The 21,792-nt window shown below is 49.4% G+C and overlaps 1 protein-coding gene across 1 annotated transcript in view; it reads left to right on the forward strand.

Moving 5' to 3' along the window:
* Window positions 1-21,792, forward strand: part of LOC308578211 (uncharacterized protein) — a gene marked incomplete at both ends in the record, with an annotated part of 54,818 nt that overhangs the window by 18,522 nt on the left and 14,504 nt on the right. The window contains 5 exons of the mRNA XM_081178464.1: window positions 1,055-1,134; window positions 9,378-9,573; window positions 12,600-12,740; window positions 13,515-13,615; window positions 18,104-18,257. Coding sequence (XP_081034590.1) covers window positions 1,055-1,134; window positions 9,378-9,573; window positions 12,600-12,740; window positions 13,515-13,615; window positions 18,104-18,257 — 672 coding nt within the window. The remainder of the gene's footprint in view (window positions 1-1,054; window positions 1,135-9,377; window positions 9,574-12,599; window positions 12,741-13,514; window positions 13,616-18,103; window positions 18,258-21,792) is intronic.

The following is a 21,792-nucleotide window of genomic DNA, read 5'->3' on the forward strand; positions in this document are numbered from 1 at the left end:
ATGGTGTTTCCTGCTTGGCAGGGGGTTGGACTCGATGGCCCTTGTGGTCTATTCCAGCTGTATGATTCTATGATTCTACTTTAAATTTAACCATTACAGGTGGGTTTTTTTAAAAAAATTAATCCTGCTAATGTATTAACCTGTGTGCACTGCTTTTGTCAATATGCAATAAACGTTTCCCATTCTTTTTTATATTAAAACTGGAGGCATTTTTTCAGCTGCAATGGGCCTCCGGTGTCCTGTTAGTACATTAGTTGGTACCATTTCTCGTACAGTTGATATTCCTTGCATAGATAGATTAGATAGATGATAGATAGTTAGATTAGATTAGATTAGATTAGATTAGATTAGATTAGATTAGATAGATTAGGTAGGTAGATTAGATAGATACATATATAAGAAAGGTTGGTAGATGGATAGATAGATTAGTTAGATTGATTGATTGAGTAGGTAGATAGATTCAGGCATGGCCAAACCTGGCCCTCCAGCTGTTTTGGGACTACAACTCACATTGTCCCTGACCACTGGTCCTGTTAGGTAGGGATGATGGGGGTTGGAGGGCCAAGTTGGGCCACACCTGGATTAGATGGTAGGTAGGTAGATAGATTTGATAGATAGGGTAGGTAGATAGATAGATAGATAGATAGATAGATAGATAAGATAGGTAGGCAAGTAGATAGATAATAAGATAAAGTCGGTAGATCGATAAGGTAGGAAGGTAGGTAGGAGGCAGCCTAGGTCAAAGTTGACCCACTTATTTAAAAGTAACCATGCTGTTATACAGTGGTACCTCTGGATGCGAACGGGATCCGTTCCGGGGCCCCGTTCGCATCCTGAAGCGAACATGCTCGGGTCACAATTTGCTGCTTCCGTAGATGCGTGTGGCATCATTTTGAGTGTCTGCACGTGCGCAAGCTGCAGAACCCGGAAGTAACGGGCTCTGTTACTTCTAGGTCGCCACGGAGCACAACCCGAAAATGCTTAACCCGCAGCTACTTCAACCTGAGGTATGACTGTATTAGTAACAAAAATCTATTATCTTAAATATTTTCAGGCGGTGACCCTGGACCCCAACTTCCTGGATGCTTACATTAATCTGGGGAACGTCTTGAAGGAGGCGCGTATATTTGACAGGTAAGCAAATAGGCATAGAGCTTATATTCTCTTTTTTATATAAATGTTTTTTATTGGTTTTGCGTATAATCACATTACGTCTTATATTCTCAGTTTAGTGGTTGCACCCATACCCAAACTAACTCCCATTGTTGCCTAGAGGGTTGATTTTATTTAAAGCAAACTGATTTAAATCCCAAATCCATAAGACTTGATTTAAATCCCCCTTTTACCGCAAGGTTCAGCCTTGCTGGCATCCTCTTAATATTGACAATCGGAGGCAGGTTTCCTTTTTGGAATCCTAACTTCAGAGTCTTTTCTACAGTTATATCAAAATGATTTGGTTCTGCTATATACAGCCCGATTGTGACGAAATGATGGTGAGTTTTAATAAGTGAACACTTTTTATTTGAACAACTTTTCTGCTGTACTTGATTGGAAGGAGAAAAGAAACATTTCCTTCATAACAATTTAAGCAATTTATTTCACTAAAACAGTAAAATGGTAGCATATGTGTCAGGGGTTCGGAAGCAGAGACGCAGAGAAGGGAGGAGACAGAGAGCGAGGGGGAGGAATACGAAGGAAAGATGAGTGGGGATGACGAACCGAGATCGCCGAGCTTATCCAGTGAGTCCGAGGATTCCCAGAAGGGAGCGCCAGCAGTCAGAGCAAGGGGGGAAAGCAGGGGGACACCCCAGGAAGAAGGGTCCAGAGAGGAATCAGAGAGCAGCAGTTGGAGATCGGGACCCACGTACCCAGCCGGGAGCAGCGGGGAGAAAGGGGACCAGATATCGGGTTCCGGAGGCTTTCAGAAGGAGGGAGGGCATGAGTCAGGAGTAGTCACGCCCACCTCGGGGAGCGACGAAACGATCAAGAGGAAGGTTGAGAGTTGGGCGCGCGCGCCAAGTTCAAATGTAGCGGAAGCTGGCGCAGTAAGCAGCCCAGAGAGTGAACCAGGTCCCAAAGCCCGCCGCAAGGAGGCGGAAGGGTCAGGGGGGTCCGCGTCAGAAGAGAGTAGGAAAGAAGAGACCCCGGGGGGCAGAAGGACCCAGAGACGGAAGGAAAGGCGCAGGAGGTGGAGCAAGGCTAGGGTATTAAGCTGGTGTGCTAGAGGCGGAGACTCAGACGGGTCTTCGCCGGTCTGACCTAGAAGAAGTAGGGCTGCATATTGCAGTTTGGAAATGGAAGCTGTAATCCAATAAAGACTCTTTTAACCTGAACGCTGGCTAACGTGGTCCTATGTGAGCTGGGACTGAGTGGCAGCCCTGACAGTAAGACCCGTCACTTTTAAGCTTCGGACACCTGATACCTCGCAGAGGAGGCAGAAGCAGCGAGAGGAGGAAATTGGTGTTTGGGAGCGAGCTCACAACGGTTGGCAGAGATGACGGAAGCAGAGAAAATTTCAGCGCTGCAACAGGCAGTGACCCAATTGAACGCGGAGGTACAGGCATCCAAGAAAAGGGAGGAGGATGCGGCAGCCGCCTACAGAGATCTCCACGCCAGGTTTGAAGCATTGGTTAAGCATGGGCAGCCAGGACCCAGACCGGAGGGGGTTGGGTTGGCACGGAGAGCAGGAGGGCTTGTGGCTCACTTCGATGGGAATTTACAACAGTACCCCAATTTTCGAGCAGACGTAATGTGCGCACTGCAACTGCTGGCGAAAGACTTTAGGGATGAGGAAGAGAAAGTGGGGTTTATACTATCCCATTTGCATGGGGATGCTAAAGCGTGGCTACGCAATTTGTGGAGGGATAAAGATCCGGCGCTTCAGAATGCAGATGCCTTTATCAAAGCGATGGATGCGTGCTTTTTATCTACCATTGACGTGGATCTTGCCCGACGGGAGATTCATGGACTGAAACAAGGGAGGGCGAGCGTACACCAGTATCACGCCCGCTTTTTTGCGCTGGTCAGTGCCTTGGAATGGGACCGGGATTCGCCCCCAGTCAGAGACCTCTTCTGGGAGGGATTAAGCAGTGCTGTTAAAGACGAAATTGCGAGGGGGGAGAGGCCCCGGAGCACGCAGGAGGTGGTCCAAAGGGCGCTGACTGTGGGGGTGAGGCTGGAAGAACGTCCATGGTGCAGAGACGAAGGACGTGGAGGGCGCGAAGCAGCGAGAAGTTTCTCTTTCGTTCCCAGGGACGCTACGCGTGCGCAATCTACACCTCCGCCAGGAGGGGGAGTGGAACCTATGGAGGTGGGAGGAGCCAGGGCTCAGTCAGCTACCAGAGCCCCTGCACCGGCGGCAGTCAAGACTAAACCTCCTAGAGGGACCAGGAAGTGTTATATATGCGACAGCTCTCAACACTTGGCGAAAGAGTGTCCCCAGAGGAGCTCCAAGCACACTGCAGCCTCCGCAACGGTGAAAGCGGCCACGCAACACAGCGAACACCAGCAGGGAAACGACGATGTCTGGCTGGAGACAGAGGCACTGGGGCCCAGCCAGACGCATCACTGAAGCAGTCCCCAGCGATCTTGCAACCCACAGACCCCCTCCCACCCAAACCAGTAGTGCAACTCACAGCATCTCTCCAGCTGCCCGATGGCGTCACTATCGAAGTCCCGCTTTCTGTGGATTCTGGAAGCAACGCAGACTTTATAGCACAGGATTTTGTGGAGCAGCACGCTATACAGCTATTGCCGGCCACTCTGCCCCTGCAAGTCGTCACAGTGGATGGCAGAGAGTTGCTGGGGGGGCAGGTGGTGAAGCAAACGCCGCCAATGGTGATGCGCCTTGGCAACCACAGGGAAGTCATCAGTTTTAACGTCACACGACTGTCGGACACACCCATTGTGTTGGGCATGAGTTGGCTGGACAGGCACAGTCCGACACTGGCTTGGTACCAGCGACAGCTGATCTTCGGCTCCTCTTACTGCGCAGAACACTGCATCCTGCCCGGACAGGAGGGAGAGGAGGAGGAATCACAACTGCAGTTGGGAACGTTGCAAGCAGTCCCCCACAAATACGCGGACTTTCTGGAGGTCTTCTGCGAGAAGGAGGCAGACAAGTTACCACCGCACAGGCAATATGACTGCAAGATTGACCTCCTACCAGGGGCGACGCTACCGAAGGGGAGGCTGTATTCCATGTCTGAGGATGAACTACAGGAACTCAAACAGTTCATAGATCACAATTTGGAGCGCGGTTTCATCCGGGAGTCCAGGGCAGTAGGGGGCAGTCCTGTTTTCTTTGTGAAGAAGAAGGACACGCCCCAAAAGAGGCTGGTGGTGGATTTTCGCCTCTTGAACAAGATGACCAAGCCCTCTGATTTCCCCATGCCCAGGATTGACGACCTACTGGCGACGGTGCGCAAGGGACGCGTGTTTACCAAGTTGGACCTGCGAGGGGCGTACAATCTCATCCGCATGAGGGAGGGCGATGAGTGGAAGACAGCCATGTTCACGCCTCTGGGCACCTACGAGTACAGAGTGATGCCGTTTGGATTGCAAAACGGTTCTCACTGTTTTCAAGCTTTCATGCATCATGTGTTGGCGGGACTCCTCTACAAGAAGTGCGTCTGCTTTCTGGATGACATCCTGATATTCTCCGAGTCGCAGCAAGCGCATGACCAAGACGTTCGGGAGGTGCTGGAGAGGTTGCAGCAGCATAGACTGTACGCCAAACTGGAGAAGTGCCAGTTCGACACGACGGAGGTGGATTTCTTGGGTTACAAGTTGTCGGACAAGGGGCTAGCCATGGACAGCACCAAGGTGCGAGCGGTGTTGGATTGGAAGAGCCCGCGCAACCGGAAGGAGGTGCAGCGGTTTGTCGGCTTCGCCAACTTCTATCGCAAGTTTATCAAAGGGTTCGCGATGCAGACGGCGGCTATTACGGACACGCTAAGCTCCAAGAAAAAGAAATTCATCTGGACGGAGCAGGCAGAGCAGTCTTTTCAGGCACTCAAGCGTCTCTTCGCGTCGGAAGAGCAACTGCTGCATATCGACCCCAGCAGACCGATGCGGGTAGAGACAGACGCGTCCGATAGAGCAGTGGGAGCTGTCCTGCTGCAGAGGGACCCACAGGGGGTCTGGAGACCGGGAGCGTTCTACTCCAGAAAGCTCAGCAAGTCGGAGCAGAACTACACCATCTGGGACAGGGAGTTGCTTGCCATTCATGCAGCATTCAAAGCATGGAGGCACTTCCTGATCGGCGCCAAGCACACGGTGCAGGTCTGCACGGACCACAAGAATCTGGAGCACTGGCGCACGGCGAAGTTCCTGAACCAGAGGCAGATACGTTGGGCGGAGTTCTTTGCTGACTTCGATTTCCGAATAGAGTACGTCCCAGGCGACACCAACATCATGGCGGATGCACTGTCCCGAAAACCGCAATACCTCGAAGAGGCGACGCCAGCGGCAGCCATGCACATCTTCGCGCCAACAGCGTGGGCGTGCGCTTCAGCCACAGTAGACCTGGAGGCGGTGCGGCGGGCGTTGCAGGACGACTCATTCGCGCAGGCGAAGATGGCCGAGGTGCACAAGGGCACGGCGAAGAGCGACGAGTTCCAGATACGGGACGGCTTGCTCTTACGTAAAGGGGCCATCTACGTGCCTGGAGATGACCTTCGCGCCAAGGTACTGCAGCAGTTGCACGACGCACCCACGGCCGGGCACTTTGGCACGGAAAAAACGGTGGAATTAGTCGCAAGGGACTTTTGGTGGCCCAGACTGAGAGGGGAAGTCGCGGACTACGTCGCGAGGTGCGACACCTGCCAGAGGGCCAAGCCGGTGCACAAACCACCGGCGGGACTGCTCGAACCGCTGCAAACGCCGTTTGAACCGTGGGAGAGGGTGGCCCTGGACTTTGTCACGGATCTACCCAGCTCGAGAGGCAAGACGGCTGTACTAGTGGTGGTGGACTTGTTCACCAAGATGGCACACTTCATACCGTGTGCGAAGGTGGCCACGGCAGAACAAACAGCCAAACTGTTCATAGATCACGTGTTCAAAGTGCACGGGCTGCCGCGGTCTATACTGTCCGACCGCGGTCGCCAGTTCATCTCGAATTTCTGGCAGAAGCTGATGGGCTTCCTGAACGTCAAAATCAACCTGACATCAGCGAGACACCCGCAGACCAACGGGCAAGCGGAGAGGGTCAATGCCATCATGCAGCAGTACCTGAGATGCTATGCCAATCAACAGCCTGCGACGTGGGTGGATTACCTGCCGCTCGCCGAGTTCGCCTACAACAACACGAAGCACGTGTCCACAGGGGTGACACCGTTCTTCGCCAACAATGGGAGGAATCCCAGAACCTTCCCGGGACTGGACAGAGTGGGGGAAGGGGAACCGCAGACGGCGGACGCTTTCGCGTCTGAGTTGCAGGAGGTCCACGATCAACTCCGACGGCAGCTGGAGCTAGCGAAGCACGCATACAAGGTGCAAGCGGACAAGCACAGGCGGGTTGGCGAAGAGATCCGAGTGGGAGACTGGGTCTGGTTGGCAGCCCACGCAGTGCCGACCAGATCGTTAGCCAAAAAGAAGTTGGGGCACAAGCAACTTGGTCCATACCAAGTCGAAGCGCAGATCAACCCAGTAGCTTTCAGGCTGGTGCTCCCGGAGGGTTCCAGGATGCATCCGGTGTTCCACAGGTCGGTGCTCACTCCCTACAGGACACCTCACAGGTTCCAGGAACCAGGAACAGCACCGAGTCCGTCTCAGGAGCGGTCGGAGGCGGGAAGATTGCCACAGCAGGACCCCATCAACGAAGTCACGGAGATTTTGGACTCCAGATGGGGGGAAGACGGAGTGGAATACCTCCTAGCCAGAGAGGGCACCCGGGCTAGTGCTAATAGCTGGGTGCCAGACTACGCTTTGGAGGAACCCCTGCTCAAGGACGAGTTTCATGCCCTTTTCCCACACAGACCCATGCCAGCAGGCTTCTTCGACGACTGGTTGTTCACGCCCACACTTTCCTCCAGCACGTTCCATGGCTTCGACTCGGACGGGGAGCCCGCACAGCGCACACATTCCCCAGAGGGGTCACCGGAGGGTTCGGCGTCCGACACCTCGTATTGGTGGGACGATCGGCCAGAGGAGCAGTGGCGCCGGAGGTGGCTGGAGATGCCAGGTCAAGCGACCGACGCAGAGACTGACATGGACGTGTGCGGGGAGGATCTCGGTTTCGAGCACGGCGGCACTGAAATGGAGGCGGAGCAGCTCACCGTTGACGAACGCGAGGAGGAAGACTCGGAGGTCTTCAGTTGGCGGCCAGCAACGAGGAGCGAACTGTATCCGGCATTCACTCCTGTGATGATGGAGCACCCTGCAACCACCCTTGAAAGTGGGGAGGGGGGAAGGGGGGGCTTCGAGGGGGGGATGGATGTCAGGGGTTCAGAAGCAGAGACGCAGAGAAGGGAGGAGACAGAGAGCGAGGGGGAGGAATACGAAGGAAAGATGAGTGGGGATGACGAACCGAGATCGCCGAGCTTATCCAGTGAGTCCGAGGATTCCCAGAAGGGAGCGCCAGCAGTCAGAGCAAGGGGGGAAAGCAGGGGGACACCCCAGGAAGAAGGGTCCAGAGAGGAATCAGAGAGCAGCAGTTGGAGATCGGGACCCACGTACCCAGCCGGGAGCAGCGGGGAGAAAGGGGACCAGATATCGGGTTCCGGAGGCTTTCAGAAGGAGGGAGGGCATGAGTCAGGAGTAGTCACGCCCACCTCGGGGAGCGACGAAACGATCAAGAGGAAGGTTGAGAGTTGGGCGCGCGCGCCAAGTTCAAATGTAGCGGAAGCTGGCGCAGTAAGCAGCCCAGAGAGTGAACCAGGTCCCAAAGCCCGCCGCAAGGAGGCGGAAGGGTCAGGGGGGTCCGCGTCAGAAGAGAGTAGGAAAGAAGAGACCCCGGGGGGCAGAAGGACCCAGAGACGGAAGGAAAGGCGCAGGAGGTGGAGCAAGGCTAGGGTATTAAGCTGGTGTGCTAGAGGCGGAGACTCAGACGGGTCTTCGCCGGTCTGACCTAGAAGAAGTAGGGCTGCATATTGCAGTTTGGAAATGGAAGCTGTAATCCAATAAAGACTCTTTTAACCTGAACGCTGGCTAACGTGGTCCTATGTGAGCTGGGACTGAGTGGCAGCCCTGACAATATGTATCCATGTTGCTTAACTGATGTGCTGAAACATTTTTTCCCCAAGAAAAACTTGGACTGAGTTTTCGCACACATGAAAAACTTAAAACAAATAATTCTTCCCCGAATTATTTATTTATTTATTTATTTCTACCCCGCTCTCACTGGCCAGGGCCTGGCTCAGGGCGGCTAACACCAAATATAAATTACAATAAAATAGAATAGAAAAAAACCCCAGTTAATTAAAATACAGCTTAAAATGCAGCCTCATCAAGACTACAAAGGGAGGAAACATCAGCTATTCACCCAAGCCAGCTATCCATGCTGGTGCTACATGGGCCAGCAAAAAAGCCACGGGAAAATTTATATACCAAATCCCATATAGGGTGTCAGAGTGAGTCTAAGCATAGAGCGAGTTAAAATAATCAAGCCTGGAGGTGACCATCGCATGGATCACTGGCCAGATCAGGGCGAGAAAGGTAAGGAACCAATTCCTTAATACGGCGGAGGTGGAAAAATGCCACCTTTGCTGTGGCTGCAACCTGTGCCTCCATGGAAAGAGAGGCATCGAAGGTTACACCCAAGCTCTTGACAGAAGGCTCTGGCACTAATTGCGCCCCCACAAGAGATGGGAGTTGGCCCCCCAACCCCATGTTGTCCTGACCCAGCCAGAGGACCTCTGTCTTCGAAGGATTTAACTTCAACTGGCTCCCACGCAGCCACCCAGCCACGGCTTCCAAGCATCTGGTCAGTGTGTCTGGGGCCGAGTCCATTGACAGATAAAGTTGGGTGTCATCAGCATATTGACGACAACTCAGCCCTAAACTCCGGACAATCTGGGCAAGGGGGTGCATAAAGATATTGAAAAGCATCTGGGAAAGGATTGTGCCCTGCGGCACTCCACACAACAAGGAGTGCCGCAGCGACAACTCCCTCCCTAGCGCCACCCTCTGTCCCCGACCTGAGATAAAGGAGCACAGCCATTGTCTGACTGTGCCCTGAATCCCCACGTTGGCAAGGCGGTGGTCCAAAAGTTTGTGATCGACCATGTCGAAGGCCGCTAACAAATCTAAAAGAATCAGCAGTCCCGGCCCGCCTCGATCCTCTTAATCGTCCTCCCAAAGCATTTTATTTTTTAAAAAACAGATTTTTATCCACCCTGGTGACAATGAAACTGAACCAGTCCTTGATCTCATTTCAGAGCCGTTGCAGCCTACCTACGGGCCCTGAGCCTGAGTCCCAACCACGCTGTTGTCCACGGCAACCTGGCATGTGTGTATTACGAACAGGGGCTGATCGATCTGGCAATCGATACCTACAAGAGGGCCATTGAGCTCCAGCCCCACTTCCCTGACGCCTACTGCAACCTGGCCAACGCGCTGAAAGAGAAAGGCAGCGTAAGAAACTGGTCCCTTTTGCCTTGGGGTGGGGGGAACATCTATATAAAAGATGTTTTATAGATGGTACTTAACACCTGCCAAAATAGCTAAAATGTATAAAACAAAAAAACTGTGCTGGAGGTGCAGTAAAGAAGAAGGGACACTTATACATTTCTGGTGGGCCTGTGAAAAAAAAATACAGAAACTTTCCTATTAGGCAGTGGTGTCCAAACTTTTTTCAAAGAGGGCCAGATTTGATGAAGTGAAGGGCCATAAGGGCCGACCAAAGTTGTTTACTTTTTTTAAGGATTGAAGTTGTTGAGCTCTTTTCTTAGGGTTTAAATTGTTGAACTTTTTTTAGGATTGAAGTTGTTTAGCTTTTTCTTAGGCTTTTACCCCATGCTGAATTGGCCAGATTAACAGAGACAATTAGGGCACAACCCAGACAAGAATTCCAAAAGGAATGGGGAAAATGCAGAGAATACTTTACCAAACAGTGCCCCAAAATATACACTTGGACTTGTTTCAATTAATTTCTACAGGAGACTTTGTGGTTTAAGTCATAATTAGGAAAAATTGTAATAATCCCATACAAAAGAAATAGTATACAAGAGGTAAATAAGGCGGCCATTTAACAGAATAAAGTCTTTTATTTTTATGTTATGTTTTCTTTGTGTAAGGGGATAGGAGTTTAATTTTGATAATTAGTCAATGGTGGTGGGTCTGTTTGTATGTATGAGTTGTTGTGGACTATGTTATAAATAAAATAAAAATTAAAAAAAGAAAATGAAACCGGTCCCTTTTGCTTTCTGTATGTCAGAGGGTTTGCTGAAAAAAGCCTTCCGGATGATGGTGACCTCGAAATTGGGCTCTTTGGGGGGGGATTTGGGGTACAGAACCTAGAAGAAGTCCTCTTTTATTTTTTCCTTTGTCATATCGTCACATACAACTTTGCTCATACCAAGCGTCGACTCCCCTCCCCCTTCCCCCGCTCCCACTCCCTGGCTTTCTTAAGCAGTCACGATCCTCTTAGCATTTCTATATCACCCTTTAAAAATTGTCCAGTAGCACCTGATAATAATAATAATAATAATAATAATAATAATAATAATAATAATAATAATAATAATAATTATACCCCGCCTATCTGGCTGGGTTTCCCCAGCCACTCTTGGCGACAAAATATTAAAATACAATAGTCCGTCAAACATTAAAAGAAGAAGAAGAAGAAGAGTTTGGATTTGATATCCCGCCTTTCACTCCCCTTCAGGAGTCTCAAAGCGGCTAACAATCTCCTTTCCCTTCCTCCCCCACAACAAACACTCTGTGAGGTGAGTGGGGCTGAGAGACTTCAGAGAAGTGTGACTAGCCCAAGGTCACCCAGCAGCTGCAGGTGGAGGAGCGGAGACACGAACCCGGTTACCCAGATTACGTGACTACCGCTCTTAACCACTACACCACACTGGCTTCCCTAAACAGGGCTTGCTAAACTTGGCTTCTTCTTGGTATAATTTTTTGTATGCAGGTCCACTTCTTCAGATACAAAAGCTTCTACCAAGACCAAACTGAGTTGGTCTGCAATGTGCTACTGGACAATTTATATATTTTTTATATATTTCAACTGCGTTAGACCACCACAGCTGCCTACCTGAACATATATCGCCCTATTTACCTTCTTACTCTACTTAAAACAATTTACTTTAGCATTTGTAAATCACTTTCAAAAATTAGCCTCTGGTTTTTTTAATAACAGTATATTTAAAGATCTTTTTCAATTCTTTGTAAATCATATCCCAGTAGACTTTGACTTTAGTGCACATCCACCACCTATGGACGAAATTCCCTTCCTTCTCCTTGCATTTCTAGCGTGCCTTATCTTGAGTTATATATATTTTAGCAAGTTTAGTCGGCGTCAAATACCACCTATACGTCACCTTCATTAAATTTTTAATTAGTGCTGTACATTCAATAAATTGTTTTTGCCCATAATCTTTCCCACTTATCTAATTCAATGTTATGACCAAAATCTTGAGCCCATTTAATCATAACCGACTTAACTTCTTCATCCTTTGTATGCCATTCTTATACGTTTTTGGCAATGATTTTCTTTTACTATCTAGCAACTCTGTCTCTTAATTTTGATTTAGTATGACCAAAACCATTTCCCTTACTGTCTTCCTTAAATACATCTTGCAAAAGACGGTAAGTGTGCGGGAAAGAGAGTTTGAATCGGATTAGTCTGCTCTTGTATTTATGTTCCCCTAAACCAAGCATGTCCAAAGTCCACTTTGGGGGCCTTCCACCCATCTCTCCTAGATCTCAAAATGCATTGGTTTTGTCATATTTCCTGCTATCCTGCCAAAGAATTTAAATTTTCCCAATGTTCTTTTAGACCAGGCATGTCCAAAGTCCAGTTCAGGGGCCTAATCTGGCCCTCTGGTCGATTTAATCCGGCCCTCGTGGCGGTTTATTTACTAGGGCAAAACTTCCCCCCAAAAAGCTCAAGAACTTTAATCCTAAAAAAAGGTCAGCACCTCTGGGGTCAAATCCTTAAAAAAGGCTCAACAATTGTGGGGTTTTACTGTTAATATGCTTCTTCTTAATTGCATTTCACTATTAATATACTTCTTAATTGTATTTCAGTTCAACAATGACTTTGATAAAATACATCTTTTGTGACGTGCAGAAGGCTTGAGTTACCTATGAGGTGCAACAGTTACCATATAGCATATATTCAATATAAAAAACAGCAACAATTGGTTGTTGACAAAGGACAGCTGGCATATATATATAAAAGATATTAACTGATATGCATGCCATTCCAGATATAGCTATATAATCTCTACTGTTGGTAAGAGAAGAACTTTGGAGCAGGCATTTTCAAAAAAAGAGTTTTTTATGAACCGCTCTAATACCAAGTTACCGTCAGGAGCTGAGGGGCCGTATCAAACCTCAATCCAGCCATCACATCACAGAGCAGCCTTTTGGGCTCCTGTGAAAGACATACTAATATTCGTGTAAAAACTCTGTTTTGTGTTTCGAAGGTTGCCGAAGCCGAGGAATGCTACAATACAGCTCTCCGTTTATGTCCGACTCACGCGGATTCTCTTAATAACCTGGCGAACATCAAGCGAGAACAAGGGAATATCGAGGAGGCTGTCCGCCTCTACCGGAAAGCTCTTGAGGTACGTGCGTGGAGAATTACAACAATTAAATTGACATATAAGGGTTAGGCATGCGTACCCTGGACTCCTAGTCTGGGTCTTTTTAAAAATCGCCGATCAAATTTTTCTTGATCAATAACGGAAATAATGGTGAAGAAGTGAAAGTGAAGTAGCATTTTGAGGCTCGACAAAGCATGGTCCGATAAGTCCCTTTTGGAAGGAAGAGGGTCTGTCCCCCTTTTTATATTCCTAGGCCTCCTGGAATGACCAAAAATCTGCTTTTTCATCAGAAGAACAATGCAAGGTGTTAAGGAACGGTACAGAAATTGAAATAAAAGCTGGGCACATGCTGTTCTCTGTGTCGGCTGAGCTTGATCCCCTGACAGTCTTATTTTCTAACAGTATTTCCTATGCGTACGAAAAAGGCAGTTCATAGGCCCATTATTATTATTATTATTATTATTATTATTATTATTATTATTATTATTATTATTATTATCATTACCACAAATCATTCCAAACGGTGATTTATTTTGCAGCCAGCCCCTGCCACATTTGAGCATCAAAGAGGGGCTCTTTAAAATATGGCATTGGTCATTTGACAGTCTGATCTCCCAACAGTATTTCCTATGCATGCTAAAAAGGCAGTCCATAGGTTCCTCCTCCTCCTTAATTTTTGCAAGTCAATCCAAATGAGGATTTATTTCACGCCCACAACCTTTGAGCCTCAAAGAGCAGCCTCCGTCTCTTTAGAATGCTTCTCAGGGAAACTAAGAGTGAGCTTCTTCCCCGCAGGTCTTCCCGGAGTTTGCAGCTGCGCATTCAAATTTAGCCAGTGTTTTGCAACAGCAGGGGAAGCTCCAGGAGGCCCTCATGCACTACAAGGAGGCCATCAGGTGAGCTTCCAAAGCCATGGGGAAAATAGATTGAAAGAGCTCCTCCTTACTGTATTTTAATCTTTTGCTGGAAGCCGCCCAGAGTGGCTGGGTATAAATAATAAATTATTGTTGCTGTTGTTAATAATTATTATTACTCCTCATGCGCTGGTCTGGTGCCTGTGGGAAAGCTCTCCTCTTGTGGATAAAGCACTTTCTCTTTTTCTTTTAGGTTTTTTTATTTTTTATTTTTATTTTTATTTTATTTTTTGTCCCTTGAAGGACAGCCAAATTTAAATAACAATTCGACACACAGCTGCGAGGCATTTGCGAGCTTTTTTGCGGAGAAGGTCCTGTTGCTCCGCCATGACCTCCCTGCCAATTTGGATACAATAAAGGAACTGGAGGCCCCTCGACTGTCCTCGGGTCCAGTATTGGACCACTTTGACCGGATATCCCCAGCCGATGTGGACAGACTCCTCCGAGCTGGAAAGCCCACCACCTGTCCTCTTGACCTGTGCCCGTCCTGGCTGATTAGAGCGTGCCCAGACGAGGTGTGGGCCCCCCTGGGGGATATCATCAATTTGTCCCTTGGCACTGGGATATTCCCAGGGGAACTGAAGGAGGCAGTGGTGTGTCTGCTCTTAAAGAAAACATCATTAGATCCTTTAGATCTATCCAATTACCGCCCGGTTTCGAATCTTCCATTCCTGGGTAAGGTGATTGAGAGAGCGGTTGCTGAACAGCTTGGTAGGTTTCTGGATGAAACATCTGCTCTCGATCCATTCCAGTCCGGCTTCCGCGCTGGTCATGGGACCGAGACGGCTCTGGTCGCCCTAACAGATGATCTCCGCAGGCAGCTGGATCGAGGCGGGTCGGGGCTGCTGATTCTTCTAGACCTGTCAGCAGCCTTCGACATGGTCGATCACGAACTTCTGGACCACTGCCTTGCCGACGTGGGGATCCAGGGCACAGTCCTTCAATGGCTGCGCTCGTTTCTCTCCGGTCGGGGACAGAGGGTGGCGCTTGGGGGGGGGGAATTGTCATCGCGCCACTCCTTGGTGTGTGGAGTGCCTCAGAGTGCGATACTCTCCCCGATGCTTTTTAACATCTTTATGCGCCCCCTCGCCCAGCTTGTCCGGAGTTTTTGGCTGGGTTGCCATCAGTATGCCGATGACACCCAACTCTATCTGTTGATGGATGGCCATCCTTACTCGGCCCCAGATACACTGACCAGATGTCTGGAAGCTGTGGCTGGATGGTTACGTGGGAGCCGGTTGAAGTTAAATCCTTCGAAGACAGAGGTCCTCTGGCTGGGACGGAGCGATATGGGATTGAGGGGGCAACTCCCATCTCTTGCATGGGTGCAATTAGTGCCAGCATCGTCCGTTAAGAGTTTGGGTGTAATCTTCGACACCTCCCTTTCCATGGAGGCGCAGATTACAGCTATAACAAAGGCGGCATTTTTTCATCTCCGCCAAGCTAAGCAGTTGGCTCCTTATCTCTCTCACCCTGACCTAGCCACTGTGATCCACGCGACGGTCACCTCCAGACTGGATTATTGTAACTCGCTCTACGTGGGGCTGCCCTTGAGACTGACCCAGAAACTCCAGCGGGTGCAGAATGCCGCGGCGAGACTCCTTACGGGGTCTTTGCTGCGAGATCATATCCATCCGGTGCTGTACCAGCTGCACTGGCTCCCGGTGGAGTACAGGATCAGGTTTAAGGTGCTGGTTTTAACCTTTAAAGCCCTATACGGCCTAGGACCCTCGTACCTATGGGACTGCCTCTCCTGGTATGTCCCACAGAGAAATTTACGGTCTGCAAATAAAAACACCCTAAAGATCCCAGGTCACAGAGAGGTTAGGTTGGCCTCAACTAGAGCCAGGGCTTTCTCGGCTGCGGCTCCAATCTGGTGGAACGCTCTGTCACAAGAGACTAGGGCCCTGTGGGACCTGACATCCTTCCGTAGGGCCTGCAAGACAGAGCTGTTCCACCAGGCCTTTGGTCAGGGCGCAGACTGACTCCCTCCTCTGGCAACCTGCACAGAATTTTGCTTGATGGTTGCCATTAATTTGATTTTAATTTGATTTAATTAATTTTATAATGAATGTTTTAAAATGTTGGACTATTTTGATTGTTGTTAGCCGCCCTGAGCCCGGCTTCGGCTGGGGAGGGCAGGATATAAATATTATTATTATTATTATTATTATTATTATTATTATTATTATTATTATTATTATTATTATTATTATTCAGTTTTTTTATTTTATCATTTTATTTCCATACACTCCAAACATTTTCAATATATACAATACTGGGATTATACAAACCCCTTGGACTCTCCCCCACCCCCCACCCCCCGTTTCCATATTTTGCCATCTTTTCTTGCATGTAATTACAATGATTCGTTCTATTCCATTTCCTTATTTGCTACTTTGGCTTCATCAATGTTATATCAATCCTGCCTGTGGAAAACCATCTAATTCGATTTTAATTTGATCCTGATTTGTTTTTAGGAGGTAATTTAATTATTGTTTGATTTTATACTAATGTTATATATTTGATGTTAGCTGCCCTAAGACCGGTTTCGGCCAGGGAGGGCGGGATACAATTATTATTATTATTATTATTATTATTATTATTATTATTATTATTATTATTATTATTATTATTTCTAAATATGTATCTTTAAGGTATTCAATAAATTTTTCCCATTCTTGTTTAATTTTTTTATATATATAAATAGTTTTTATTAAGTTTTAGCATTTTATATTCAACACAAACATCATTCTTGCAGACAGCATAGATGAATCCCAATCTCCCCCAGCTTCCCTCTTCTGGTTTTTTAAATATTTACTTCTCCTGCCTATCTCATTCTCCCTTAATTTTGCCATCTTTGAACTAACGATGGTTATATCCTTAAGGTTTTTGCACCATGCTTTTTCACATTTCATCTTCATTATTTTCCCCATTTTGTCCTTTTAACTTTTTTCTTTGCTTAAATTTCCTATCATCTTGATGTCTGATCTTCACAGTCATTTTGATAATCCACTCTTCTTTTGTTGGGACCTTCTCTTCCTTCCACATCCGGGCTAAGAACATTCTGGCATAAATAGAATACACTGTCTTTTTAGGTCTCTTGGTATTTCTTCACCCGTTAAACCTATTAGAAAGGCTTCTGGTTTTTACACAAATGTTCTCTCCCCCCCCCCCCAGTTAATTATACAGTGGTACCTTGGTTCTCAAACTGAATGTGTTCCAAAACCAAGGTGCATTTTCCCATAGAAAGTCATGCAAAACGGATTAATCCGTACCAGACTTTGAAAAACAATCCCTAAAACAGCCATTTAACATGAATTTTACTATCTAACGAGACCACTGATCCCTAAAATGAAAGCAGTCATCCATGTACTGTACTCTAAAATAAATACAACAGTCTTGTAAATGATAAAAATGAAAATTATTTTTTTTCCTCACCTGCACTGATGATAGTCATTGTTCGGATGGGGACCGGGGCTTCTATCCGTTTCTGCAATCACACAATCAATCAATCAATCAATCAATCAGTAACTAAACTGGGATCCGCACAGTCGCAAAAACAAATGAACCAAAAAAGCCTCCGAAACAAAAACACCACATAAATTGCAAAAACCAAAGCACCAAACTTAATCTGTTCCCGAAGTCTGTTTGATTGGTGCAGGCGCCCCAGAAAGAATAGCTGACAGCCAAATTTGATGTTTGGCTTCCGAAAAACGCCTGGAAACTGGAACACTTTTTCTGGGTTTTCGGCATTTGGGAACCAAAGCGTTTGAGTAGTAGTAATAATAATAATAATAATTTGTTTTTGTTTGTATCCCACCCTCGCCGGCCAAGGCTGGGCTCAGAGCAGCTAACATCATAAAAACAACACAACGAGCCTAAAAGCAGACATCAAGTAATTCAAATAAAAATTAATTCAGACAAGTTAAAATCCGGGCAGGTGGCAATTATTAGGGTGGAATTGAGAGTGATTAATAATTGCCAGAATTGAGGAGCATGGAATTTCCCAAAAGGAAAGTGCTGCTTGTCCGTATGAAGAGGATGCCACAATGCTGAACCTTTCTGTATAAAAAACCTTCTGTATAAAGAAACCTGTATAAAAAACATTTGAGAACCAAGGTCTCACTGTCTCACATGACCACTAGGGTGGTTCATAAAAAAACACTTTTTTGAAGATGCCTGCTCCCAAGGTCTTATCTTACTACACTAGGGATTATATAGCTATATCTGAAATTTTGTGCATATCAGTTAATATCTCAACCCTCCATGAAAATAGCTGTTTTCTTGGACGTTTTCCTATTTTGTGAAGGCTTTGGAGAAGGCATTTTTAAAAAAAGTTTTTTTAATGAACTGCCCTAAAGACCACCGTATAGGATAGAAAGAGCCTTCTTGACCCTTACATTTCCAGCGTAACTTCAGAGTATTTTTGTACCAAAATGGCACTTTTTCTCTCCCCCTCCATGTCAGAATCAGCCCCACTTTTGCAGACGCCTATTCCAACATGGGGAACACCTTGAAGGAAATGCAAGACGTCCAGGGAGCTCTGCAATGCTACACAAGAGCAATCCAGATAAATCCTGCGTTTGCCGATGCCCACAGCAACCTCGCTTCCATCCATAAGGTAAGCTTTGTGTCTCTGCTAAATCTATTTAAAAAAAACAACTGGGGGGGGGGGCAGCAGGGGAATCTTAGTTTTTACAAAAGGAAAACAACTGGCAAAAGCCGTCCCAAACCGAGATGGGGCACAAAAAGAAAAAGGGGAGAATTGGAATTTATGCTGGAAGTGTGAGGAGGCAGAGGGCACACCGATACTGTCAGAGCTGCTTCAAGATCCTAGCTCACAGAGGATCGCGCTAGCCAGCGGTCACTAAGTAAAAGTCTTTATTGAATTACAGTTTCCATTCTCACGCTGCTGTCTGCAACTCTACGTCTACTAGCTAGATCGGCGAGGCTCCGTCTGAGTCTCCGCCCCGTGCGCACCAACTTAATATCCTAGCCTTGCTCCACCTTTTCCTCCTGACTGTCCTCCTCTGGGTCCCTCTACCCCCCGGGGCTTCTTCCTTCCGGGATTCTTCTGACGCTGACCCGGACCCTTCTGCCTCCTTGCGCCGGGCTTTAGGACCTGGTTCCCTTTCGGGGCTGCTCACTGCGCCGCCTTCCTCTGCATTTGAACTTGGCGCGCGCGCCCAACCTTCCACTTTCCTCTTAACCGTTTCTTCGCTCCCCGATGGAGGTGTGGCCACTCCTGACTCCTGCCCTCCCTCCTGTGGTGAGCTGCCAGCGCTTCCCCCCTGGCTCCTTTCCTCTTCCCTGCTTCCTGGCGGTGACGCTGGTCCCGATTTCCAGCTGCTCCCCCCTGAGTCTCCTCTGGCTCTATCTTCCTGGGGTGCCTCTCTAGATTCCCCCCTTGCCCTGGCCACTGGTGCTCCTTTCTGTGAATCCTCTGATTCACTGGAAAGACTGGGAGATCTCGGGTCGTCGTCATCACTTATCCTTTCCTCTGTCTCCTCCCCTTCGCTCTCTGTTTCCTCCCTTGCCCGTGCCTCTGCACCTAAACCCCTGACATCCATCCCCCCCTCGAAGCCCCCCAGTCCCCCCTCCCCTCCTTCCGGTGCTGGAGCTGGGGGCTGCTGTTGCAAAGGGACGAACGTCGGATATCGGTCGCTTCCCGTGGCAGGCCTCCATCGGAACTCTTCCGGGTCTTCCTCCCTGCTCTCGTTGACGACAGTCACCTCCTCTTCCATCTCTGTGCCGCCGTGCTCGAAACCAGGGTCGTCCCCGAAAATGTCCATGTCCGTCTCTCCCGCACTTCCTCCAGGCGGCGTTGCTCGGCCGGAACAGTCCAGCCACTTCCTGCGGAACTGCTCCTCCGGCCTATCGTCCCACCAATACGAGGGTTCTGAGACAGATCCCGAGGGTGACCCCTCCGGGGAACGGACGTCTCGTGTCGGTTCCTCGTCCGAGTCGAACCCCCTGAACGTGCTGTCCGAAAGCGTGGGCGTGAAAAGCCAGTCGTCGAAAAAGTCCGCTGGCATAGGTCTATGTGGGAAGAGGGCATGAAACTCGTCTTTGAGCAGAGGTTCGTCTAAAGCGTAGCCCGGCACCCAGCTGTTCGCACTGGCCGGGGTGCCCTCCCTGGCGAGAAAGTATTCTACTCCCTCTTCCCCCCATCTGGAGTCCAAAATCTCCGTGACTTCGTTGATGCGCTCCTCCTGTGCCACTCCCGCGTGCCCCGTTCCTTCTCTGAGCGGACTCGGCGCCGTTCCGGGTTCCTGGAACCTGTGCGGTGCCTTGTAGGGAGTGAGCACCGATCTGTGGAACACCGGATGCATTCTGGAACCCTCCGGAAGCGCCAGCCTGAAAGCCACCGGGTTGACCTGCTCTTCGACTTGGTAGGGCCCCAGTTGTTTATGCCCTAGTTTCTTCTTGGCCAACGACCTGGCCGGCACTGCGTGGGCTGCTAACCAGACCCAGTCTCCCACGTGGAGCTCTTCGCCAACCCTTCTGTGTTTGTCCGCTTGTACCTTGTATGCGTGTTTAGCCAGCTCCAGGTGGCGCCGCAGCTGATCGTGGACTTCCTGCAGCTCCGACGCGAACGCATCTGCTGACTGCGGCTCCCCTTCTCCCCTGCATTCCAGTCCCGGGAAGGTTCTAGGGTGCCGCCCGTTGTTGGCGAAGAACGGCGTGACGCCCGTGGATACGTGCTTCGTGTTGTTGTAGGCAAACTCTGCAAGCGGCAGGTAATCCACCCACGTCGCAGGCTGTTGGTTCGCATAACATCTCAGGTACTGCTGCATGATGGCATTGGCTCGCTCCGCTTGCCCGTTGGTCTGCGGGTGTCTCGCCGACGCCAGATTGATCTTGACGTTTAGGAAGCCCATCAGCTTCTGCCAGAAGTTCGAGATGAACTGCCGCCCGCGGTCGGACAGAATAGACCGTGGCAGACCGTGAACCTTGAACACGTGGTCTATGAACAGTTTGGCGGTTTGCTCTGCCGTGGCCACCTTAGCACACGGAATGAAATGCGCCATCTTGGAGAACAGGTCCACCACCACCAACACTGCCGTCTTGCCCCTTGAGCTGGGCAGATCCGTGACAAAGTCCAGAGCCACCCTTTCCCAAGGTTCGACCGGAGTTTGCAGCGGCTCCAACAGTCCAGCCGGCGGTTTGTGCACCGTCTTTGCCCTCTGGCAAGTGTCACACCTCGCCACGTAGTCTGCGACCTCCCCTCTCATTCCAGGCCACCAGAAATCCCTGGCTACTAATTCCACCGTCTTCTCCTTGCCAAAGTGCCCGGCCGTGGGTGCGTCGTGCAGCTGCTGAAGCACCTTGGCTCGAAGTTCGTCACCCGGCACGTAGATGGCCCCTTTACGGATGAGCAAGCCATCTCGTAGCTGGAAACCGTCGGCCGCTGCCTTGCCCCCTCGCACCTCTGCCATCTTCGTTTGTGCGAAGGAGTCCCCCTGCAACGCTCGCCGCACCGCCTCTAGGTCCACGGTCGCCGCGGCGCACGCCCACACTGTCGGTGCAAAGATGTGCATGGCGGCCGCTGGTGTTGCGTCCTCCAGATACTGTGGCTTGCGGGAGAGAGCGTCTGCCATGATGTTGGTGTCCCCCGGGACATACTCTATTCGGAAGTCGAAGTCCGCAAAGAACTCAGCCCAACGTATCTGCCTCTGGTTCAGGAACTGTGCCGTGCGCCAGTGTTCCAGATTCTTGTGGTCCGTGCAAACCTGCACCGTGTGCTTGGCGCCGATCAGAAAGTGCCTCCACGCCTTGAACGCTGCATGAATGGCCAGCAACTCCCTGTCCCATATGGTGTAGTTCTGCTCGGACTTGCTGAGCTTCCTGGAGTAAAACGCTCCCGGCCGCCACACGCCCTGCTGGTCCTTCTGCAGCAGGACCGCCCCCACTGCTCTGTCCGAAGCGTCTGTCTCCACCCTCATCGGCATGCTGGGGTTGACATGAAGCAGCTGCTCTTCCGACGCGAAGAGACGCTTGAGGGCCTGAAAGGACTGCTCCGCCTGCTCTGTCCAGATGAACTTCTTCTTCTTGGAGCTAAGGGTGTCAGTGATGGCCGCCGTCTGCATCGCGAAGCCCTTGATAAACTTGCGATAGAAGTTCGCAAAGCCGACAAACCGTTGGACCTCCTTCCG

The sequence above is a fragment of the Podarcis bocagei genome, assembly GCF_964188305.1.
Source record: "Podarcis bocagei genome assembly, chromosome: W".
NCBI classification, from domain to species: Eukaryota; Metazoa; Chordata; class Lepidosauria; order Squamata; family Lacertidae; genus Podarcis; species Podarcis bocagei.